This window comes from Oncorhynchus kisutch, linkage group LG6 (assembly GCF_002021735.2).
Source record: "Oncorhynchus kisutch isolate 150728-3 linkage group LG6, Okis_V2, whole genome shotgun sequence".
Classification (NCBI taxonomy): Eukaryota; Metazoa; Chordata; class Actinopteri; order Salmoniformes; family Salmonidae; genus Oncorhynchus; species Oncorhynchus kisutch.
This window is the reverse complement of record NC_034179.2, coordinates 27,345,983-27,372,371: the sequence shown is the minus strand read 5'-3', so window position 1 is coordinate 27,372,371 and position 26,389 is coordinate 27,345,983. Positions and strand designations below refer to the sequence as shown.

The 26,389-nt window shown below is 41.3% G+C and overlaps 1 protein-coding gene across 2 annotated transcripts in view; it reads left to right on the top strand.

Annotated features, from left to right (window-relative positions):
• Positions 1-26,232, top strand: part of stard8 (StAR related lipid transfer domain containing 8) — a 42,796-nt gene extending 16,564 nt beyond the window's left edge. For both annotated transcript variants that reach the window (XM_020485233.2, XM_020485234.2), the window contains 13 exons: positions 55-126; positions 3,604-3,685; positions 6,958-7,021; positions 7,303-8,615; positions 8,835-9,008; positions 9,940-10,099; positions 10,333-10,531; positions 10,945-11,155; positions 20,181-20,295; positions 20,664-20,885; positions 21,636-21,853; positions 22,733-22,909; positions 23,607-26,232. In XM_020485233.2, coding sequence (XP_020340822.1) covers positions 55-126; positions 3,604-3,685; positions 6,958-7,021; positions 7,303-8,615; positions 8,835-9,008; positions 9,940-10,099; positions 10,333-10,531; positions 10,945-11,155; positions 20,181-20,295; positions 20,664-20,885; positions 21,636-21,853; positions 22,733-22,909; positions 23,607-23,724 — 3,125 coding nt within the window. In that variant the 3' untranslated portion in view covers positions 23,725-26,232. The remainder of the gene's footprint in view (positions 1-54; positions 127-3,603; positions 3,686-6,957; positions 7,022-7,302; positions 8,616-8,834; positions 9,009-9,939; positions 10,100-10,332; positions 10,532-10,944; positions 11,156-20,180; positions 20,296-20,663; positions 20,886-21,635; positions 21,854-22,732; positions 22,910-23,606) is intronic.
• The last annotated feature ends 157 nt before the right edge of the window (positions 26,233-26,389 follow it).

Below are 26,389 nucleotides of genomic sequence, written 5' to 3'. Positions count from 1 at the left end.
TAGTACAATACATGGGTCTATGTATCTTTATGCGTTTTATTTTCTCCTTTTCAGAACTGGAGGCTAAAGAAGCTTGTAATTGGCTGCGGGCTGCTGGATTTCCGCAATATGCCCAGCTCTACGAAGGTAATCAATAGATGTCCCTGTGGTTTATGGACTCTAGACTATATAATGGTCAACCAAGTTAATATGACTACTATGATCCAGAGAGACTCGTTGTGTTTGGTTAGCTCCTACAGTACAGACAGGTTTGCATCCATGAACTTCTAGCTCATCAATTTTTTTATTTTACCTTTATTTAACTAGGCAAGTCAGTTAAGAATAAATTCTTATTTTCAATGACGGCCTAGGAACAGTGGGTTAACTGCCTGTTCAAGGGCAGAACGACAGATTTGTACCTTGTCAGCTTGGGGGTTTGAACGTGCAACCTTCCGGTTACTAGTCCAACGCTCTAACCACTAGGCTATCCTGCTGCCCCAATGAATGCACAGTCCTATAGTAAAATGAAACAAACCACATTTTCTGCTATATACACAATGTAACACAATGTAATCATCACCAATTACTGTACTGTGTTAGAGGATGTTAGAGCCAAATTTGGGCACCAAAATATACCTGATTGTAGGCTACATGTCACTTATGATGTAGAAGATGTCAATGAGCAGTGTTATTTGCCTCCACTCAAGAGTCTTCTAATCAAGCTATCCCCATGTCTAGCAAACATGATCATTTAACATGCTGCTTTCATCAGGTTGAAAGCTAATTTACAGTGGGTTGCAAAAGTATTCACCCCCTTGGCATTTTTCCTATTTTGTTGCATTACAACCTGGAATTAAAATTGATTTTATTTGTATAATTTGATTTACACAACATGCAACCACTTTGAAGATGCTAAATATTTTTTCTTGTGAAACAAATAAAACAAAAAAAATGAAAACTTAAGCGTGCATAACTATTCACCCCCCCCCCAAAGTCAATACCATGTAGAGCCACCTTTTGCAGCAATTACAGCTGCAAGTCTCTTGGGGTATGTATCTATACGCTTGGCACATTTAGCCACTGGGATTTTTGCCCATTCTTCAAGGCAAAACTGCTCCAGCTCCTTCAAGTTGGATCCGCTGGTGTACAGCAATCTTTAAGTCATACCACAGATTCTCAATTGGATTGAGGTCTGGGCTTTGACTAGGCCATTCCAAGACATTTAAATGTTTCCCCTTAAACCACTCAAATGTTGCTTTTGCAGTATACTTATGGTCATTTTCCTGCTGGAAGGTGAACCTCCATCCCAGTCTCAAATCTCTGGATGACTGAAAAAGGTTTCCCTCAAGAATTTCCCTGTATTTAGCGTCATCCTTCAATTCTGACCAGTTTCCCAGTCCCTGCCAATGAAAAACATCCCCACAGAATGATGCTGCCACCACCATGCTTCACTGTGGAGATGTTGTTCTCGGGGTGATGAGAGGTGTTGGGTTTGCTCCAGACATAGCATTTTCCTTGATGGCCAAAAAGCTCAATTTTAGTCTCATCTGACCAGAGTACCTTCTTCCATATGTTTGGGGAGTCTCCCACATGCCTTTTGGCGAACACCAACGTGTTTGCTTATTTTTTTCTTTAAGTCATGTTTTTTTTCTGGACACTCTTCTGTAATGCCCAGCTCTGTGGAGTGTATGGCTTAAAGTGGTCCTATGGACAGATACTCCAATCTCTGCTGTGGAGCTTTGCAGCTCCTTCAGGGTTATCTTTGGTCTCTTTGTTGCCTCTCTGATCAATGCCCTCTTTGCCTGGTCTGTGAGTTTTGGTGTGCGGCCTTCTCTTGGTAGGTTTGTTGTGGTGCCACAATCTTCCCATTTATTTTATAATGAATTTAATGATGTTCAAAGTTTCTGATATTTTTTTATAACCCAACCCTGATCCGTACTTCTCCACAACTTTGTCCCTGACCTGTTTGGAGAGCTCCTTGGTCTTCATGGTGCCGCTTGCTTGGTGGTGCCGCTTGCTTGGTGGTGCCCCTTGCTTGGTGGTGCCCCTTGCTTGGTGGTGCCCCTTGCTTAGTGGTGTTGCAGACTCTGGGGCCTTTCAGAACGGGTGTATATATACTGAGATCAGATGACAGAACATGTGACACTTAGATTGCACACAGGCGGACTTTATTTAACTAATTATATGACTTCTGAAGGTAATTGGTTGCACCAGACCTTATTTAGGGGCTTCATAGTAAAGGGGGTGAATACATATGCACGCACCGCTTGTCTGTTTCTATTTTCTTTTTAGAATTATTTTGAAACAAGTTGTTTTTTTTCATTTCACTTTACCAATTTGAACTATTTTGAGTATGTCCATTACATTCCAAATAGAAATCTATTTAAATTACCGGTTGTAATGCAATAAAATAGGAAAAACTCCAAGGCGGATGAATACTTTTGCAAGGCACTGTAATTGCAATACGCAATTATTATTGAACAAATCGCATTCTCTAAATTTGTTGGTTGTGCAATGCATATTCTATGGAGAATGAATTCCACAGGTAAATCATAGATCAAAGTCTGACAAATTTGAATTGCCCAAAGTTCAATGCTGATAATTCACATGAATTAGACATGAAGGAAATGCACCACTGCCAGTCAGAATAAACTGTAGTGAAAGACAAGAGTGAAAGCATTATGACTAAACTTTGTTTATGCTTGCAGTTGGTTGATGGTACTGTATATGTTAACAAATAATCTCCTTATTCTCAGCCTTAATATAAACAATCGTAATTGTTTATCAACTTTGTTCTAAATGCCAGGAGGTTGTACTCATCAGATGTAAGGAAAGCACCCTCTCCTAACAGTGTAGCCTCTGCAAAAGGGAAGTAGAGAGAAACAAAAGCTGGAAATGAGAAGCCTCTGGAATGTTGTGTGACGAACAGTTTTCTTTCTCTAATATCCCTACGCACACAAAAATAGCCCCTCGTAAAGCCACATAGAATTTTTAACCACTTTTTACAGTTTTAATCAAACTGTTGTAAAAAAATTCAGGAGATTTGGAGATTAGTCCATAGCATCCAGTCATTGATCAGTAATGTAAAGGCTTGTCAAACAGTATAATTTTGCTGATTTAATCGTGAATACATAATACTGTATAAAATGCATGCATTGCCAAGGACTGGAGGCAGCATGTCTCAAAATAAATGTCTGCACATGCCCTGTTGGCATGAATTTTATATCATAGACATTTACATTTGAGTCATTTAGCAGACACTCTTATCCAGAGCGACTTACAGTCGTGAGTGCATACATTTGGATACTTTTTTCGTACTGGTCCCCCATGGAAATCGAACCCAGGACCCTGCCGTTGCAAGCGCCATGCTCTACCAACTGAGATACATGGGACCACCTTCAATGTTTAAAAGAGAGTAATATTTATGATCTCAGAGGTTGGTCGTGTTTTCCTAAAACCTGACCAAATCACCCAACAGTATAACCTACCCGCAAAACATACATTCATACATTTCATGTGGCCATATGCTGTTATTCTGGTGTCTTTGGTGCCGAGAGAGTAAAGTTCCCATAAATAAAAAGTCTAAACACATCTATTAACATATTCACCTCTCTTGATCTGCAGCGGGACAGTTTCCTTTAGACATTTCCTCTGTGAAAAAAGACCATGGGTTTCTGGACCAGGATTCACTGAAGTCACTATGCAGGTAAGACATTCACATTTCCATTACCTTTCACGTCTGCATCCAAGTCTCATACTATGAGGTATGCTATACATTGTTGGTAATGATTTTGCAAATCTTTCAAATTAAGTTGAATTAAAATGATTTGTATTTGCTTTCTGGGACGTATAGGAATCCCACTATAATGATGTGGATTGTTATCATTGCTATTATAAATACAATAATTTATTTAAAACTTTTTGTTAAGAATATTTACAATACATAGTCATACCCATATACATCTTTTGAGGTGTGATAAAGAGGGTTTTCACTGCTGGTCATTAACTCAAACATTAGTTGCACAAATCTATAAAAAAAATAACTCTGTTGAACAGCGTTCTGGTTGGTGGCAAACTATAACTTGAGTTGATAGACTTTGTGTGTGTGTGTGTGTGTGTGTGTGTGTGTGTGTGTGTGTGTGTGTGTGTGTGTGTGTGTGTGTGTGTGTGTGTGTGTGTGTGTGTGTGTGTGTGTGTGTGTGTGTGTGTGTGTGTGTGTGTGTGTGTGTGTGTGTGTGTGAGTGTGTTTCTATGTGTGTATTTGTATGTGTAAGAGCTGTAGAGACATGGTGACTGAATTTCGAATCAAATCCCAATAAATCACCTGAGCTCCCAGAGTCACCATGCTGCCAGGTTGTCCTCAGAGGAGTAGCTATGAATCTATGCTCTCAGAATACAAATATACACTTCTAAAAAATATAGGAATGCTGGGCATTCCAATAAATATGTAATTGAGAACATGGCACGTATGACTAATCAAATGTTTCTCAAGATAGCACATTTCTTATGAAAATAAAATGATTGAGTGATATTGTTAAATTGATTAGCATGAATCAGTGATATGTTTAAGATCAGTCTTATATCTCATGAATTATTGGAAAAATATTGTCAATGCCTTAGTTTGTCTTCAACACCAGAATAAATAATGAAGGCAGAGAGAGAGAGGCCTTTCGATATGATACGATACGATACAATAATTATAAAGACAAACTTTTTTACTGTCTACCAAGTTCCAACTATGGAAACTTTGAGCTGTAAGAGAAAAGTTGAACTGCTGTCTGTCTTCAGAAAAAGGACATGAATCAAGCATAAAATTAAATGTGTGAAAGTTCACTGTAGACTTTCTGACTCTTGAAATCTATGAAATATAATTTGACACATTTTTCCTAAATAAACCTGTTAGTGAAATGCCTCACATACAGACTCATTTAAATCTGTGGTGCAGCAATTGACATGGTGTGAAATTCAGTCTGGGGTGGCGTGATGTAAAAATAAAACAGCCTCGCTCAAGGCCTGCATATCTGCATACTCTTGCTCTGAAAAAAGTAATGCATTTTGAGCTATCAACGATGTGTGAGCCTTCTTGAATTTCTTTTTTTCTGGGGCGGGGGGACGGAGGTTGGCATATGTGTTTTCATTCACCATCAAGTCGTGTGGGACCTAAAATAACCCCTTAAAAATATAAACTAATGCATGAGATGCAAACTGATCTGGAACACAATTATTAAGGGGAGCCATGGGAGTAGACCTTGAAAAACATTGAAAATATTACACATTGACATGAAAAACAGAATGTTTTGTTTTTGTGAATACTGACAATTCTATTTCTTATCAACTAACAAGCTAAGAAACCTATCTAAACAACAACATAACCCTATTTTTTAAATTATTGTTAAGAAATTTGAAACAGAGAATACTTCTATTGTCAGATAATTTATAGATAGCTATCTACACTGAACAAAAATATAAATGCAACATGTAAAGTGTTGTAAAGCTTAACATGTAAAGCTTAATTAAAATATCCAAGAAATGTTCCATATGCACAAAAAGCTTATTTCTCAAAAATTGTGTGCACAAATTTGTTTACATCCCTGTTAGTGAGAATTTATCTTTTGCCAAGATAATCCATGCCAGGTGTGGCATATCAAGAAGCTGATTAAACAGCATGATCATTACACAGGTGCACTTTGTGCTGGGGACAATAAAAGGCCACTCTAAAATGTGCAGTTTTGTCACACATCACAATGCCACATATGTCTCAAGTTTTGAAGGAGAATGCAATTGGCACGCTGACTGTAGGAATATCCACCAAAGCTGTTGCCAGATAATTTTATGTTTATTTCTCTACCATAAACTGCCTGGAACGCCATTTTAGAGAATTTGGCAGAACGTCCATCTGGCCTCACAACCGCAGACCACGTGTGCCCATGTCAGACCAGGACCTCCACATCTAGCTTCTTCACCTGCGGGATCGTCTTAGACCAGCCACCCGGCCAGCTGATGAAACTGTGGGATTGCGCAACCAAATAATATCTGCACAAACTGTCAGAAACCATCTCAGGGAAGCTCATCTGCATGATTGTCATTCTCACCAGGGTCTTGACCTGACTGCAGTTCGGCGTCGTAACTAACTTCAGTGGGAAAATGCTCACCTTCGATGGCCAATGGCACGCTGGAGAAGTGTGCTCTTCACAGATTAATCCCGGTTTCAACTGTACCATCCAGATGGCAGACTGCATGTATGGTGTCATGTGGGCAAGCAGTTTGCTGATGTGAACATTGTGAACAGAGAGGTTATGGTATGGGCAGAAATAAGCTATGGACAACAAACACAATTGCATTTTATAGATGACAATTTGAATGCACAGAGATACCGTGCCGAGATCCTGAGGCCAACTATCGTGCCATTAATCCGTGGCCATCATCTCATGTTTCAGAATAATAATGCATTTCGCAAGGAACAATACACAAATCCTGGAAGTGGGAAATGTCCCTGTTCTTCCATGGCCTGCAAACTCACCAGACATGTCACCCATTGAGCATGTTTGGGATGCTCTGGATTGACGTGTATGGCAGCGCGTCACACAGCCATTGAAGGGGAATGGGACAACATTCCACAGGCCACAATCAACAGCCTGATCAACTCTATGGAAAGGAGATGTCACGCTGCATGAAGAAAACAATGGTCACAGACTGGTTCTCTGATCCACGCCCCTACCTTTTTTTAAAGGTATCCGTGGCCAACAGATGCATATCTGTATTCCCAGTCATGAAATCCATAGATTAGGGCCTAATTTATTTATTTACATTGACTGATTTCCTTATGTGAACTGTAACTCAGTCAAATCTTTGAAATTGTTGCACGTTGCCTTCATATTTTTGTTCAGTGTAATTTGAATTGGCACTGCACTTGTAAACAAATCAAATATTTTGATATTTCCTGTGTTTTTTCATTTGATCTCTTTCATTTCCATGTAGGAGGCTGTCAACCTTGAACAAGTGTGCCTCCATGAGACTGGAGGTCCATTTTCAGTGCAAACAGGTGAGTAGGCCTGCACATAAGATCTGTCTGTCTCAAAGTTTGTTGTGTGCAGGCCAGCCACTAGATCCACTGCTATAGCTTGTTACATGTCTCTCTGACTTTCACAGTATATCTGAGTTTGCTTGACGGCCTTGTATATTACAATTGTTTTATTTTCCATTGTACATGCACAAATAAGTATATATTTGCTTTGCACTTAGACATAGCCCTTGTCAATGCAAATTATCCTTCCCATAACCATGTTATAAAATGGTCTCTAATTTGTCTATCATCTGATGCAGAGTGAAGACTCTGAGGAGGATGACCTGTGTGCCATTAGTGACCGCTGGGCATTCCAGCGAGAAAGTAAGACATGGTCCCGACTGCGTACCCTCTCCCCACACGTCTCCACCACCCTGCACCCTTTGAGGGCCTCTGCCAGTAGTGAGAGCATCCTGAGTGACTTCAGCAACCTGGAGGTCACCTCCACCCACAGCAGTAGCAGCCTGAGTGTGAAGAGTGACAGAGGTACCACTTCCAGCAACCCCTCCAGTCAGGTCACCAGCACGGCAGAGCCCTACACCCTTACCTCCCACCATGACTCCCATGGTTCCCACTCTCCCAATGGATCCGCCTGTGAGGACCAGCCTGTGTCTCCAAAAGACCTGCTTACTGTTCCTGTCAGCAGAGAGAAGACCAAGAGGTGTTCCAATACCTTCCTGAAGAGAATGGAGTCGTTCAAGAGAAAGGATAAAGAGAGGGAAGTGACAGATGGCCAAGTTGTGACCTCTCCACTGCACTTCCCTCTAACCCCTGGCAGTTTGCATTGCACTTCCAATGAAAGTCTACCTGGTTTAAAAAACAACACTAAAGAAAAGAGCAGTGTAAATTACAGCAGAAAAGCTCATACTATCTGTCGTACAGGCCGTAGGTCCCCAGTTGTGGACAGAGCTAATGTGAAGAGCAGTTGGCTCTATCTAGAGGACTATGACATAGCAGGGTGGAAGGGGGCTAAACAGGTTATTCAGAAGAGTGGCTATAAAAATGGACTGGATTGTCTGGTTCATCTGCCAATGGACCACAAGCCAGGCACGTTCCCCAAGTCCCTATCCATCGAGAGCCTGTGCACTACTTCCACCTCTCATGAGCTGCGTGAATGGCAGATGGAGGACGTAAACCTCTCCCTGGGCAGCAGTCACGAGTCCCAGGAATTCAACATGTTTCCTATAAGAAGAAACTCGTGTTCCTCAGTGGGGAGCATCTATGACAATGTAAATGAGGCTAGTGGCAGTTCAGACGAGTTGAGAGAGAAGGTCTTTGAGCACCTGGATGATATCCTTCAACATGTCCATGGCCTTCAGCAGAATATAGACCAGTGGTCCAAGAAGGTGTGTCAGGAGCTCAGTGACAAGCATGAGGAAGAGGAGGACACTGACGAGACCAGAGAAACAACATTCTCCTCCAGCCTCCATTTTGAGGAGCAGTCTATGTCAGATGTAGGCACGATGGCCAGTGACTACGACAGCACAGGAAACTCTTTGAATGAGGTAGAGGATGTTGAGACAAGAGAACGAAGGGACTCAGGAGTGGGTGCTTCCTTAACCAGGCCAAGCAGGTAAACATACATTGTTATATATAAAGATGATAACATGTTCAGGTTCATCAATATTTCACCGAATGTCAAATAGCTCTTGACATTTAGACAGTATAATAGTAAAATCACATAAATTAATTGATTCAATCACCTCTAAGATATACCACAAATGGACACTCATAGCATTGCTATAGATCAAAACATTGACCTTTATTCCCAATACATTTCCCCTCTATCTAGGAAGCTACGGTGGCATAGCTTCCAGAACTCCCACAGGCCGAGCCTGACTTCAGCCTCCCAGGAAATTAACCGCCAGTCAGCTGCTCAGCTCAACCTTCTGCAAAAGTTCTCTCTGCTCCGGCTCACTGCTATAATGGAGAAATACTGCGAACCCAACAAACATGGCTGGAGCTGGTGAGTGGAGGGCCCTTGGGTGTGGAGAGTAGAGATTGAAATATAGATAAAAGGCAGAGACGTAGGGAAGTGCACTCTATTATACAGTCCTTTTCATATGCATTTAGTCAGGGCAGTGAGTATTGTATTGTGGTAAGGATATTGCTTTTTAAAATGCATTGTATACATTTTTCCATATGGAAAGGCCTTTGATCTGCATTTATACAGCTAATGTATAGTAGTATAAAAGGAAAACATGTTTTCCATAAAGAAAGCTGTTAATTAAAAGTTAGATTTGTAAAATTTCGCAGCTGTGTCTCATTCAGCCTCTTATTTCTCAAGCGGATGACTCTTGCTTCTCAAGAATCAATCACATCATACACAAAGAAAACATTATCTAGAATTGCAGTGGCCATTTTAGCACACGATCAGTTAGCAGGTTTTATTCTCCATCCTAAAAGGTTCAAACTTTAATTTCTCTTGAATCATCAGCCATGTGCTGTCACCCAATTAGGCTTGAAACCGTTTTGTTCCAAGATAGACTGATTAGGATTTGGCAATAGACCAAACAGTTTTCATCCAAAAAAGACATCAGGTGTCTAATGTCTAATGTTATCTGTGGTGCTGTTTGGATAGTTTCTGCCTTTTTTCCACTCAGTGGAATGACTACCAATTCACCCACAACTCATCCAAACAGATTTCATCCAAACAGTTCAAACAGTTTTTATCCAAAAAAGACATCAGATGTCCAAGGAAAATATATAATGTTACCTGTGCTGCTGTTTGCATGGTTTCTACCCTTTTACCACTCTGTTTAGACTACCAAATCACCCACAACACACCCAATTTGACAAGATTACATGTATTTCAGGTAACAAACTTTATGGTGATATCTAAATGAAAAGATTGAATCTAGATTGAATATATTGAATCTTTTCCTCTGTATTGGCAGGTCTATTCCTAAGTTTATGAAGAGGAGTAAGGTCCCTGACTACAGGGACAAACAGGTTTTTGGTGTTCCACCAATCATCAATGTCCAAAGGAGTGGGCAACCCCTACCCCAGAGCATCCAGCAGGCCATGCGCTACCTCCGCAGCCAATGTCTGGAAAAGGTAGTCACTCTCATCCCCTCAACGTGAACGTGTTCCCTCATGCTACAGTGTGTGTATAACCTTATGATTTTAGTATGTGTTCCACTCCAGATATGTTATGTTACTGTATTTCTATTGTAGTGAGATTTCATGTACTTGGTGATACATTATATATGATAATGCATTGAAGTTTATGAATAATACTAATACACCAATGACAGTATCAACTGTTTTTCACTCCTATTCCTGTCAAGGTTGGCATTTTCCGTAAGTCTGGGGTGAAGTCTCGGATCCAGACTCTACGGCAGCTGAATGAAAATTCCCCAGACCACGTGAGGTACCAGGGCCAATCAGCCTACGATGTGGCCGACCTGCTGAAACAGTACTTCAGAGACCTGCCTGAGCCTGTTCTCACCACCAAGCTCACTGAAACCTTCCTGCAGATCTACCAATGTGAGTCAGTGGCTCTAAGTGTTCCCCTCTCATCCACTCTGGGAAGCTCTGAACCCCTGTGTCTGGTTTAAATTGCCCTTCAGCATACACTTATCAGATTGAAATCATTGACTAGATAAAGTCTCCTTTGAGAAGTCAATCAACTAATTGATAGGCACAGTAATCATACTGTACTCTATGATGTCCTCCAGCTTGGATTTTACAGCTAGTTAGGGTTTATCGAGGTTTTACAAACATGGCATTAAGTTACTGTCTGTATTTGATGTCTGGTTATGATATACATGGAATGTCTATACTGCTATAATTACCAGGTGCATTCAAATGTCATCAGTTTTGTCCTCAGTATAATGCTAAGATCTTAAAACCAACATAGCAATTCACATTCAGATGTATCTGTCATGTGTGTTTCCCAGGTGTCCCGAAGGACATGCGTCTTCAGGCAGCCCAGGCTGCAGTCATCCTTCTGCCTGACGAGAACCGGGAGGTACTGCAGACCCTGCTCTACTTCCTCAGTGACATCGCCTCTGCCGAGGAGAACCAGATGACAGCTGGGAACCTGGCCGTGTGCCTGGCCCCCTCCATCCTACACCTCAACATCTCCAAGAAAGAGGGCACCTCCCCCAGGTATGTACTGGTATTTGTGTTTCTGTGTATGTTTTCATCATGGCATGTTTTGATTTGTTTTGGCATGTGTTGCCTGGCACTTAGGGGCAGATTCAGACTTAGGACAGTTACACTTTTCCTAGACATGCCTTTCCTATGCACTTCTCAGTAGTTGGTATTCAGACTTACCTATTGCAGGCGCAAAATGCGCTCTACAGATGTGGCTAACTTGCTCACACTAAATAACTGTAAATCAACTCTCTGAAAACCCTACCACTTGCTGGCCAACAGTTTTTCTCGTGGAGTTTTCATTCAATAGGGTTTTCAGTAAATTGATCTTAAGCCATCCCTTTAATCGGGTTTTCAGTAAATTGATCTTAAGCCATCCCTTTAAATATGGTGCAGCTTTAATAAGAATTCTGTAGACAAACTCACTAGAATACATAGAAAGAACAAATTCTGAACACATGGATCGATGAAAGAAAGTGGTCTAAATACAGTATCAAATCAAATTTCACATCAAATCAAATTTATTTATATAGCCCTTCTTAGATCAGCTGAAACCCAGCCTAAAACACCAAACAGCAAGCAATGCAGGTGTAGAAGCACGGTGGCTAGGGAAAACTCCCTAGAAAGGCCAAAATCTAGGAAGAAACCTCGAGAGGAACCAGGCTATGAGGGGTGGCCAGTCCTCTTCTGGCTGTGCCGGGTGGAGATTATGACAGAACATGGCCAAGATGTTCAAATGTTCATAAATGACCAGCATGGTCATAATAATCACAGTAGTTGTCGAGGGTGCACATGTCAGCACCTCTACCGCTGTCTCTAGAGAGTTGAAAACAGCAGGTTTGGGACAGGTAGCACGTCCGGTGAACAGGTCAGAGTTCCATAGCTGCAAGCAGAACAGTTGAAACTGGAGCAGCAGCACGGCCAGGTGGACTGGGGACAGCAAGGAGTCATCATGCCAGGTAGTACTGAGGCATGGTCCTAGGGCTCAGGTCCTCCGAGAGAGAGCAAGAGAGAGAATTAGAGAAAGCATACTTAAATTCACACAGGACATTGGATAAGACAGGAGAAATACTCCAGATATAACAGACTGACCTTAGCCCCCCGACACAAACTACTGCAGCATAAATACTTGGGGCTGAGACAGGAGGGGTCAGGAGACACTGTACCAGTCAAAGGTTTGGACACACCTACTCATTCAAGGGTTTTTCTTTATTTTTACTATTTTCTACATTGTAGAATACTAGTGAAGACATCAAAACTATGAAATAACACATATGGCTACTTTGAAGAATCTCAAATATAAAATATATTTTGATTTGTTTAACACTTTTTTGGTTACTACATGATTCCATATGTGTTATTTCATAGTTTTGATGTCTTCACTAGTATTCTACATTGTAGAAAATAGTAAAAATAAAGAAAAACCCTGGAATTAATTGGTGTTTTCCAAACTTTTGACTGATACCATGTATGCATATTCATCTCTGTTTCAGCACTAACTGGTAGATATAGAAATACACTGATCTTGTAGATTATTTTGACACATTTTAGGGTTAGGAAAGTATGTAAGTATGAATAAAAAAAAACTGTTTTTTTTATTTTATTTTATTTATTTTACCTTTATTTAACCAGGTAGGCAAGTTGAGAACAAGTTCTCATTTACAATTGCGACCTGGCCAAGATAAAGCAAAGCAGTTCGACAGATAAAACAACACAGAGTTACACATGGAGTAAAAACAAACATACAGTCAATAATGCAGTATAAACAAGTCTATATACAATGTGAGCAAATGAGGTGAGAAGGGAGGTAAAGGCAAAAAAGGCCATGATGGCAAAGTAAATACAATATAGCAAGTAAAATACTGGAATGGTAGTTTTGCAATGGAAGAATGTGCAAAGTAGAAATAAAAATAATGGGGTGCAAAGGAGCAAAATAAATAAATAAATTAAAATTAAATACAGTTGGGAAAGAGGTAGTTGTTTGGGCTAAATTATAGGTGGTCTATGTACAGGTGCAGTAATCTGTGAGCTGCTCTGACAGTTGGTGCTTAAAGCTAGTGAGGGAGATAAGTGTTTCCAGTTTCAGAGATTTTTGTAGTTCGTTCCAGTCATTGGCAGCAGAGAACTGGAAGGAGAGGCGGCCAAAGAAAGAATTGGTTTTGGGGGTGACTAGAGAGATATACCTGCTGGAGCGTGTGCTACAGGTGGGAGATGCTATGGTGACCAGCGAGCTGAGATAAGGGGGGACTTTACCTAGCAGGGTCTTGTAGATGACATGGAGCCAGTGGGTTTGGCGACGAGTATGAAGCGAGGGCCAGCCAACGAGAGCGTACAGGTCGCAATGGTGGGTAGTATATGGGGCTTTGGTGATAAAACGGATTGCACTGTGATAGACTGCATCCAATTTGTTGAGTAGGGTATTGGAGGCTATTTTGTAAATGACATCGCCAAAGTCGAGGATTGGTAGGATGGTCAGTTTTACAAGGGTATGTTTGGCAGCATGAGTGAAGGATGCTTTGTTGCGAAATAGGAAGCCAATTCTAGATTTAACTTTGGATTGGAGATGTTTGATATGGGTCTGGAAGGAGAGTTTACAGTCTAACCAGACACCTAAGTATTTGTAGTTGTCCACGTATTCTAAGTCAGAGCCGTCCAGAGTAGTGATGTTGGACAGGCGGGTAGGTGCAGGTAGCGATCGGTTGAAGAGCATGCATTTAGTTTTACTTGTATTTAAGAGCAATTGGAGGCCACGGAAGGAGAGTTGTATTGCATTGAAGCTTGCCTGGAGGGTTGTTAACACAGTGTCCAAAGAAGGGCCGGAAGTATACAGAATGGTGTCGTCTGCGTAGAGGTGGATCAGGGACTCACGTTTGGAGAGCCTTTATGGAAAAAATATATTGAGGAATAACAATAGTGGTTTGATTCATCCTGAAAGTTGCCATATTCAAGTTCAATCCATATAATGTTGGAAGTTGGGAAAAAGTGGACAAGAGGGGTTAAACATAAATCTACCCTAATCCTCACTAATCATTGAACTGTATGACAACGGTCCAGTCGTCGTGAATCATGCGCCAGGCTCCAGGTTTAAACTGCTACGCGTGGTCTGAGTTCCATAATTATTCAAATGCACTACATGTCCCAAATGATTGCACGTTAGCCTAATATGATCCACTATTGCTAGCGACCATCAGAAACAATCTACACTGATGTGACAGAGGAAAGAAAAACGGAATGGAATAAATTGATGCAAAACATTGGCTACAAATTGTAGGAAACTTAACACTAAAGTGACACTAGACAGTAATAAATGTACACTGAGTATACCAAACATTACGAACACCTTCCTAATATTGAGTTGCACCCCCGATATGCCCTCAGACCAACCTCAATTCGTCAGGGCATGGACTCTACGAGGTGCCGAAAGCATTCCACAGGGATACGGGCCCATGTTGACTCCTTTGCTTCCCACAGTTGTGTCAAGTTGGTTGGATGTCCTTTGGGTGGTGGACCATTCACGATACACGCGGGAAACCGTTGAGTGTGAAAAACCTAGCAGCGTTGCGGTACACAAACTGGTGCGACTAGCACCTACTACCATACCCTTTTCAAAGGCACTTACATTTTTTGTCTTGCCCATCCATGTCTCAGTTGTCTCAAGGCTTAAACATTTTTTTTTATCTTCACTGATTGAAGTGGATTTAACAAGTGACATCAAAAAAGGATCATAGCTTTCCTCACACGTAAAGGTGGTAGAATTTTTAGGGAATTAAGTCAAGGTCAGAATACGGTGTATCTGTAGACACCAGTGGCAGTCTGTGCCGTTTAAGATGAAGGAGCGTGCTAAAAACAAATTATGAGCATGGCCTTATTTTTGTTGCAGCATATTGTATGACTGTCATTCATATTCCATTCACCCAGCACAATGTAACATCGATAGGCTTGGGCTACTAAATGAAAATGTCCTGTACCCATCATGAGGTTGCTTCAACCTAGCTTGTGAATGAAAGTTTACAATGTATGTGCACAGGTTGAGAGACTTTTGAGTAGTCAAGGTGACAGACGTTCAATACCGCCTTGCACACTCTTGCCTGCATCTACAGTAGCTGATCTAGGGTGTGATCATCAGTCCAACAGTTGTAAATGAACAAATTCAGTTATGTTCATTCCCATTTCGTTACGTTTGTTTCCATTTAAGAAGAGTTTTTCAACAGAATCTGCAGAATGAATACACCACAATCACACGTGAACAGTTCACTTTCATAGCAGCCACATAAAAACAGCATGAACATTTTGCTCATGTCTATATAATTTCTTCTCGCAACTATCTACACGCTCTCCTCCTCTCACCTCTTCCCTTCGCTTGTAGACTTCAGTGCACAACACATCAGCTGTCTGTGACCAGGCAAATAAAACTTCCCATGACAGCTAAATGCTACACACAGCCTACATCGTTGTCAAGTCATAGTCAACTAGAACTGATGTGTTAGTAAACCCACTACAATCATGCAGTACAGTGTAAAGTCAAAAAATGGTTTAGCAGTTACACAGGCAGGACCCGGTGGCAGGAAATTAATTAAACCAAAAGCTTGCATTGACTTGGAAGAGTTCCCGTGTTGGATAGCCATAGCCAGCTGGCTAATATAGCAACCCTCTCTGTTTGAGCCTGATGTACATTAAACTTGCTAGCTGCATTGGCTAGCTAATTGAACGTTTTTAAAAAATACAACCAAATACAGCTAGCGCTCTCTCTCTTGCTTCTCCTAAATTTTGGAAGAAATGAATTTGTACAAAACTGTTCAACTCTTGTCTTTCTCTCTCTTTGACTCAACTACTCACCACATGTCATGCACTGCAGTGCTAGCTAGCTGTAGCTTTCAGTACTAGATTAATTCAGATATTAATTCTCTGATCCTTTGATTGGGTGGACAACATGTCAGTTCATGCTGCAAGAGGTCTGATAGGTTGGAGGACATCCTCCGGAAGTTGTCATAATTACTGTGTATATCACGTTTCAGGTAAGACCCAAATGCAGACTGTGTTGAAGTAACAGTGTTTATTACAGTAACAGGGGCAGGCAAACGACAGGTCAAGGCAGGCAGGGGTCGATAATCCAGAGAATGGGCAAAGGCACAGGATGGCAGGCAGGCAGGCTCAGGTTAGGCAGAGGTCGGTAATCCAGAGAATGGGCAAAGGCACAGGACGGCAGGCAGGCTCAGGGGCAGGCAGCGTGGTCAGGCAGGCGGGCTCAGAGTCAGGACAGGCAAAGGTCAAAACCAGGAGAGAGAGAAAAAGAGAGACTGGGGAAAAGCATGCAAATACAGTATGTCTTGACAATTAACTCAGTGTAAAGCACCAAGTTCCTGACATCTGTCACCACTTTCACTGTAAATTCTAATCCCTCAGAGAGTGATAATTTTTCCTTCGAAATTTAGATTTTCAATTGCAGTCATCACCTTGAAAATAAGATTAAGAATGATAATAATCATACAGTATCATAATACATATATTGCATAGATGTGTATTCCTAAATGTAGGCCTATATATTTTTATATGCATTTTTGTAATGATCTACTTTGTTATTTGACTTCATGACCAACAGTGGAAGGACATTTCCTTAAAAAAATTACCCTGAATGGGTTTTGAACTCAACAACTGTCTTATGGTAGTTGGGTGAAAAAATGCTAACACTTGACAAGACTACCATCGTCTTTGATTTCGTTTTACGATGGATGTAGCTACAGTGGGGAGAACAAGTATTTGAAACACTGCCGATTCTGCAGGTTTTCCTACTTACAAAGCATGTAGAGGTCTGTAATTTTTTATCATAGGTACACTTCAACTGTGAGAGACGGAATCTAAAACAAAAATCCAGAAAATCACATTTTTAAGTAATTAATTAGCATTTTATTGCATGACGTAAGTATTTGATCACCTACCAACCAGTACGAATTCCGGCTCTCACACACCTGTTAGTTTTTCTTTAAGAAGCCCTCCTGTTCTCCACTCATTACCTGTATTAACTGCACCTGTTTGAACTCATTACCTGTCTAAAAGACACCTGTCCACACACTCAATCAAACACACTCCAACCTCTCCACAATGGCCAAGACCAGAGAGTTGTGTAAGGACATCAGGGATAAAATTGTAGACCTGCACAAGGCTGGGATGGGCTACAGGACAATAGGCAAGCAGCTTTGTGAGAAGGCAACAACTGTTGGCGCAATTATTAGAAAATGGAAGAAGTTCAAGATGAAGGTCAATCACCCTCGGTCTGGGGCTCCAGGTAAGATCTCACCCCGTGGGGCATCAATGATCATGAGGAAGGTGAGGGATCAGCCCAGAACTACACGGCAGGACCTGGTCAATGACTTGAAGAGAGCTGGGACCACAGTCTCAAAGAAAACCATTAGTAACACACTACACCGTCATGGATTAAAATCCTGCAGCGCACGCAAGGTCCCGCTGCTCAAGCCAGCGCGTGTCCAGGCCCGTCTGAAGTTTGCCAATGACCATCTGGATGATCCAGAGGAGGAATGAGAGGAGGTCATGTGGTCTGATGAGACAAAAATAGAGCTTTTTGGTCTAAACTCCACTCGCCGTGTTTGGAGGAAGAAGAAGGATGAGTACAACCCCAAGAACACCATCCCAACCGTGAAGCATGGAGGTGGAAACATCATTCTTTGGGGATGCTTTTCTGCAAAGCGGACAGGACGACTGCACTGTATTGATGGGAGGATGGATGGGGCCATGTATCGCGAGATCTTGGCCAACAACCTCCTTCCCTCAGTAAGAGCATTGAAGAAGGCTGGGTCTTCCAGCATGATAACGACCCGAAACACACAGCCAGGGCAACTAAGGAGTGGCTCCGTAAGAAGCATCTCAAGGTCCTGGAGTGGCCTAGCCAGTCTCCAGACCTGAACCCAATAGGAAATCTTTGGAGGGAGCTGAAAGTCCGTATTGCCCAGCGACAGCCTTGAAACCTGAAGGATCTGGAGAAGGTCTGTATGAAGGAGTGGGCCAAAATCCCTGCTGCAGTGTGTGCAAACCTGGTCAAGAACTACAGGAAACATATGATCTCTGTAATTGCAAACAAAGGTTTCTGTACCAAATATTAAGTTCTGCTTTTCTGATGTATCAAATACTTATGTCATGCAATAAAATGCAAATGAATTACTTAAAAATCATACAATGTGATTTTCTGGATTTTTGTTTTAGATTCCGTCTCTCACAGTTGAAGTGTACATTTTTTAAATGGGCGGGGCTTCTGACTTTGTGGCTGTGGTAACTAGTGACGACCCCTCTAACGCCGAGAAAGCCCAGATTCAAACTCATCAGCTCTGCAACCGTTATAATGCCAAAATACGTTCTTTGATCACCAAATATATGTAGTTTCGGTGCGCAACTATCTTAATTTAGTCCCATTACGGACGGTATGTACTTCCAAAATACTGTATGTGCTGAATAGTCATTTCTTTCGGTTGCTTGTAAAAATAAATGTACACCTTTTTTGCAAGTACATACCGGCCGCAACGGGAGTAAATTAAGATAGTTGCTCACCTAAACTACATATTTGGTGATCAACGAACGTATTTGACATTATAAGGCTTGCAGAGCAGGTGAAGAGGAGTTTGAATCTGAGATTGTGGCGCGTTAGAGAAGGCGTTCTGGGCATTCGAGAAGTCTACTAGATACGTTTAGCGCTACGGAGCCTGTCATGTGCTGTGTTTAAAAGGGTCAGTGCGGAAACACGTGCGCTTAAAAGGGTCAGTGCAACCCGCAATTCGGGGGGGTTCCAGCATTCCTGTATCTACAAGAACCCCCCCAGGGGCAACATCTTCATGCTTGTGGGACACTTTTGATATTCTGGATTTCCCCCGATTGTGTGATTAAAATGTGGGTAAAAATGGAAATAAAACTATTATCAGATTTTTTTCAGGGACAAATGACACTGTCTACCGCTGTACTAGCTAGCTACCACTGTTGCCCCCAGCTCCTGTGTACCGGAGTCCTTTTTGCTAGCTAGATAGCTAGAACAGTGTCGCCCCGCCTGCTTTGTAACGGAGACCTCCTACTAGCTTGCTAACCCATAGTGTCTTTCGCTCCTGCCTGCCGAACATCTGCCCTCGCCGTCTTTACCAGAACTGCAGGAATACAGTGCAAAAAAGGCGAAAGCGATGAACACTGCCTACCCGTTTACTAGCTAGAGAGCTACCTCTTCTTCTGTGGGGTTTATCGGCAGTTGGCATCCAACGTTATAGTGCAATACCACCACCTACCGTACTGGAGAGCCACCACCTCCCCCTGTGCACCGGAGTCTTAGCTTCAAAATGGACCAATAAAAGTGTAAAGAGGGGTTCCTGCAGATGCAGAAATGCCCACATGCAGGAATGCCCTGGTTTGCGGGCCGCAGTTACACCCTTCTCATCAATGGCATCCAAAAAAATCCGCCATTAAAAATGTTGCGTGTTATTAACGCGTTAACTTTGACAGCCCTATTCAAAATATATCGGCAACACTCCAGCACATTCCACTTATCAAGACCATTGGTAACAAACTATTCCAAGCAGTTGGATGGTTTAACATTCTCCCCCTGGTGGCCAAATTACCTTTAACAAATGCAATCGATGATGGCTCTACCGTTTAAAGTATATGATAGGTTAATTCATTATTTAGTTACCAGATTTAATTATCCGCTCAGCATCGTGGCTAATTGTGCCAGGTTTTCCTATGAGAAAAGCTAGCAGCTATCCATTTAAGACAAATGGCTTAAACCAATGGTTTTAGTAAAAGCGTTGGACCAGTGGTTTTCCTCTGTGCTAAAGAAATGTACGAACTGCTGCATATTAACATCCTCATGGATGTATCATGTCAAAATAAAGCCCAAACAAAACTACAGAGGACTGTGTTAGACCATTTAATTTCCTCTTGACTATTTCCTCATCGAAATGCTGCATATGAACAACATTGTACTGCTGTTGAACTCAAAGCTGAGAGAACGATTGTGATGCGTGTTGACTATGTTCCATCTTTGTGGAAGATTAATCCACCGAAGGGGGGCAGGGGGAAAACCGGACCACAAGGACCTGAGTGAGAACATGGCTGCCACTCAAGGACTCAGCCACATGATTGTGGAGTGCAAGAAATTATTCCAGGTATTATACATAATATATGCACAGTCTTTGACGTAAAACAATCTATTTTCTGAATAGGATGATCCCTCAGAACAATCAATCTGTAACGAAACACCACCCACATGCATTGACTATTTATTGTCCAAAAAATGTGAGCCATTTGAAGAGTGGTTTATTTTTTAGAAAGCATTTATTTAGGAATAAATGAAATAGACATGGTTTCACAGTTTACAGCGTATAGAGTAAATGCCATGTCGGATATGAACTTGATGTACTTTCACAGAGGAATTCAGTAGGCTGCTCTATATGCACTGTACATGACAACTACTATGTATGTATTTTTATGAATTAAAAAAAGAACCCAGTTGACCTCTAATTTGGTGCGACAGATCCCTCATGAGATGATGCTGCAGTCGCGGAACTCCTATGTCGCAGCAGATGCCCAGCCACTCCCTCTCCACGGCTTGGGCCTGAACATGAAGGGCGAGCCTGTGGATTACAGAGCCTACCTGGAGGATAATATCCAGGCTCTACTGAGGGAGTCCACAGAGAAGAGCAAAGGATGGCACAGCGCCCTGGGCCCAGAAAACACAGAGCTGACATACAAGAAGGTACTGCTCAGTGACACTGCTGCATACTGATACTATGCTGTCTGTTATCAAACAAAACCAGAATGTACAACTCAATAACACACTAGTGCAGAGGTCGGCAACAGGCTGCCCCGTAGGCCAAAACCGGCCTGCAAGTAATTTTTTTGGCCTCCAAAATCTGTAGCTATGATTTTCGTTTTTGGTCAACATTTATTTTTCTTTAGGAAGTCTGTTCCCAAATATTCCCACAAAAAAAAGACATATGATCATGTCTCAATGTAATCAAGGTATGATATTATTGTTCAAATACAATCTCTCTTTGGGCTTAGTTGTGGTCAATTTGCAGTGTACAAATTTTATAATTTACCCCCCAGACCATTCGCTCCGACAACAATCAGTCCGCGGCTGGATCTAGTTGCCTCCCCCTGCACTAGTGCATACTAATATTAGTGTTGTCTGCAGGTCATTCAATCACAGGTCTATGTTTGTCAATGTTGTTATATTGAAGATACATTTTGCTTTGATTTTGCCCTGCATTGTCACAACAGTATGGCCTTCAATCATTGTATGATTGGAAAAGGTTAAATTCCCTTTTTTACCCTAAGCCTCCGTGGATAATTGAATTTACCATTTCACATAGCTTCTTTGGCTGTTAGAATGAAGTAAATTCTGTCCATTTTGAAGAGTGATGGCATGTTAGCTCGCTTGTTAAAGCTACAGTATACTTTCCAGTCCTGAACCATAATCTCACAATCCATTTGTTCTATTCAGGTAGGGGACGGCCATCCCATCCGTCTTTGGAAAGTGACCACCGAGATCGAGGCCCCGCCCCAGACAGTGTTGCACAGAGTTCTGCGTGAGCGCCACCTGTGGGATGATGACCTGCTCCACAGCCGTGTAATCGAGGCTCTTGAGAACAACACAGAGGTGTATCACTATGTGACAGACAGCATGGCACCTCATCCCCGCAGGGACTTCGTAGTGCTTAGGTATGCATGGAGGACGAGATTAGCTCATCAATAATTGTCTGTCTTGCCTGGGGGTCTATCCAAGGCTTCATTTGGAGACATTGGTGGAAGGGCAGAGTGGCCAGAAGCCGATCATACATATGCCTGCCCTTTTTGCAGGGGTAGTCAAGTTGTCAGTTCAGTAAGGTGTGGTGTTAAAGGCCCAGTGCAGTCAAAAATGGTTGGAATAATACTGTGAAATTGTGAAAATTAGTGTAAGATCTGTTGAAAAGACTGCCTGACACTGTTTTGGTGGGATGGAGTTTTGGCCTTCCATGGGGATATCACTATGTTGTAAAATAGTTAATACACCAAAAGGAAAGAGAGTTCCAAACCTCTCTGCCAATAACAGCAAATGTTTTGTTTTGCCTTTCCCACTCAGACCACTCCTAGAGAGTTCATGGTATTTTCCCCATAAACAACACAAAAGTCACTGTAACATACAGCTATTAATGCTCCCAATGTTTAAGGAGGCCTACTTCCTCTGATCAATGTTCTTGAAGTTAAACACTTGTGTGCACACGCGCGCACACACACACACACACACACACACGTTCTCAAGTATTGTTAAAGCTTCAGGCATTCTAAATGAGTGTTCTCCTAATTTCTGATTGGAGAGTTGACTATCAGAAAAAATAACTGTCTCTTGTTTGAGAAATTGCCCTTTGCTAAGAATCTATTTAGTTTATTTTATTACCATTTTAACTGAAAACAATCACAGTAAGGTACTTAATTGTAACCAAGAAATGATTTCATATTGAGATGAAAACTGCTGCATTGGACCTTAACATCTTGCCTCAGGCTGTTGATTTAAACCAAAGATGACAGTAATGACCCTTGCTGTATTTTTCTCCTGCTTAGGCGGTGGTGTAGTGACCTTCCTCAGGGCCTGTGTCTGCTAGTGTCCTCCTCTGTGGACCATGACAATGTGCACCTGGAGGCAGGGCTACGGGCAGTGCTGCTCACCTCACGGGTCCTGATTGAGCCCTCAGGGATGGGCCGGTCCAGGCTGACGCATTACTGCAGAGCAGACGTCAGGTAGGGATCCAGCTTCTCATCTATGCATTCATTTCCATTGGACTGGACTCATGTATTTCAATGATGATTTAAATGGCTAATGGATTAACTGCCTATGAACATAGTCTGTACATAGTTCATCTGTAAATAGCCCACCCAATCTACCTACCTCATCCTCATATTGTTTTTATTTTCTGCTCTTTTGCACACCAGTATCTCTACTTGCACATCATCATCTACTCATTTATCACTCCAGTGTTAATCTGCTAAATTGTAATTACTTCGCTACCATGGCCTATTTATTGCCTACCTCCTCACGCCATTTGCACACACTGTATATAGACTTTCGTTTTTGCTATTGTGTTATTGACTGTACGCTTGTTTATTCCATGTGTAACTCTGTGTTGTTGTTTGTGTCACACTGCTTTGCTTTATCTTGGTCAGGTCGCAGTTGTAAATGAGAACTTGTTCTCAACTAGTCTACCTGGTTAAATAAAGGTGAAATAAAAAAATTAAATAAAAACATGTTGACCAAGATCTCATGCAATTAACATTGGCATAATTACCATTCAAATAATTATGCAACATAAACATGTTGTGTGAAAGAAACTCTAATTGCATTGAAATATCCTTCTGAGGAGTGGGGGTACCTCCCCTGCTATTGAATTGTGTAACTGGATACGAATTTCTTATTTGACCTTTTGTTGTAATTTTTCAGGGGACGATCACCTGAGTGGTACAACAAAGTGTTTGGCCATCTCTGTGCGGTGGAGGTTGCTAGGATACGGGGCTCCTTCCCTGTGCTGACAGTGAAAGGAACCGAGACAAAGCTTTGAACTTTGAGAAGGACCGTCGGCCCACTTGAGACACGTGCTGCCTACAGCACACAATGACTCAAATGAAGGGTGCCTATCTGTAGCATTATATTACATCTGCCTGATAAACTCTCCAGTGTCATCAACAGGGTACTGTCAGGATGTGGACTCTCACTCAGATTGCACTGATGCCCCATGAGGAGCCACTGAGGGAATGTCAGCAATATTTACAAATCTAAACCAGCCTATGCATTAACTGACCATAAAACATTAAAACGTACCTTGAAAGAAAGAAAATAGACCGTTTCTTTATGCAAAAGCCATTATTTTGAAAGCTTTATGAGTCCCACCGCGACATCCGTGCGATTTGGACTTCTTACCCGTTTAACATCTTGTGTTTGAGCTCCAGATTTCTGGGTTGTACTATTGGATTCATCTATTTCTTCTGCATCTGTGTGATTAACGGGGCTGAGCTAGAGCGGAGTCTGTGAGACTGGTGGATCCCGAAAGGGCCCGGGGCCGGATCTTTTCACAAAGTAAGAGAGAGTCCGAATGGTTTGAGCTACACTATTAAAAGCTATCTATGAAAAGCTGGGATTCTCACAAATACACACATGTAACATGTTTTACTTTATGACAGACAAGCTACACAACAGGTGTTAGAAGGTAAGGGGTTCTTCTACATAGAAGATCATAGGAAATCCCAGGACATAGTGTCTATAAAACTGTAAGGGGTTCTTCTACATAGAAGATCATAGGAAATCCCAGAACATAGCGTCTATAATGCTGTAATAAGCACACATAGTTTCTGTCACACAGAAACTCCACAAAGTTGTCACTGACTAGTTGGATATTAATTTCCCACTGAGCAAACCATTTCTGTGCTTACAGCATTTATATCAATTAATTTTTATCCGGTTTTTGCTTTGGCTTTTATTTTTTAATTGACTTTGACAATAAAACACATGAATGCAACTGTTTATGTCACATTGTTTCCCTGGTTGCCCTGAAAATAAAATGGTTAAACACTTATTTGTGAAGCGAAATATAAGGGCTGGACATGCAGATAAATTAAAGCAAGATAAATGAAAAGCCGATTTTTGCTGGTGTCTCGGGACTGAAAGGGTTAATGCGGACTTATCAAGACTTATGGCGATGATGCCAAAGTGCCATGGAATGTTTTTAGCTGCAACTAGCTTTACACAATAAGCTAGTACACAATCAGGAGAGCTCTATAGAAACCATTCATGCTTGTACTGTATGCTATGCAATTTCTTCATGATAAATTCACAGAGCTAATATATTTTACTATCGTCATTAGATGTGTCTCAAACTTGAGAATGGCACTTTCAATAGCTAGCCTCAGTGTTGATAATGCAAACATACTTAGATGTTAGAGAGAAAAGTTTTTGTTACTGAGGCTCCTTAGTGGGTGGTAGTGTGTCTTAAAACACTGTGCATTTTCAGGCCTTGCTTCAGCCCTACATTCTCAGTAACTTTTTATTTTACTCAAGTGTTTATCATAAGAGGGGACTCTACTCTGGACTTCCTGTTATGTCTCTTATTTTTACTCTTCTCTTTTAAAGACTAACTGGTTAATCTCCTCTCACTCTAATTTAGCTATTGCTTAGCTGCTGAGCTATAGGGATCATTCTTCTTCCTCAGATCTTCAGAAGTTTAGAAATGGGAACAGAGCCATTAGTGAAATAGGCAAATATCTGTTCACCAAGCACCAAACTATAAGATATAAGCATGGGGCGCAAACATTTGCATAATTCACGGCTTTGATGTCCGTTTAAGATTTATTAATGAGTAATTGCTTGTGTCAGAATTTGCGATCACAATGAGAAGGGACAAGTAGACAGACAACCTGAGCTTTAGACAGCGTTTGTGCCCTTTGTTTCGTTACTGTGTGTGTCTGCAGTATTATTGTATTTTATTGGGTCTCAGTAATCCGTGTTTTATTTATGTCTGTATGAATGAGTCTTCGTATGAGTCACAGGAATGTGACTACCTCTGTCTGTACAGAATCGAACCATTGACGTATTTTTGTGTTGGGCATTATATACAGGAATGGTTTTTAATTAGATCTCATTTTAATCTGAGTTATGCAATGGGTGGAAGTGCAATGACTGAATGCATGTAACCTTTTTCAGTGTTTTTTTAATGCCATATGCTTTACATACAAACATTATTAGCCCGTACACCTAAATGGGATTACTCCCACTGAATAACTAATGCAATGAACATAATTGAAACAATTGTGGGGAAGTAACAGCCATAAACACAAGTATTACATATCTGTGAACTACAGGGTAGTTTTGAGTGAATACTTTTTGTAACATAACAGGCCATTTTATTGTACTCAATGAAGCAGTTGTAAATAACTTGCATTTTAGCCCACAACAATGTGTTCATCTTATTTGTCTCATCTATTACTATTTACTCTTCCTTTACTACCTATTTGTATTATACTACTCTGACTGTAAAATAGAGTAGAAAATCAATAAACAAATATTGAAAAACGAATGAATGTTATTTTGAGTTCTGGCTTTGTGAAATATGTCATTTTTCTCCCAAAATCCCCCCGGACCTTCTTCACCATCATCATTTGTTTCCAATTGTCACAGTTGAGCTTCAGAGGCAAGTAGTAACATTGAATCTGAATGTCAAATTTATCAAACCT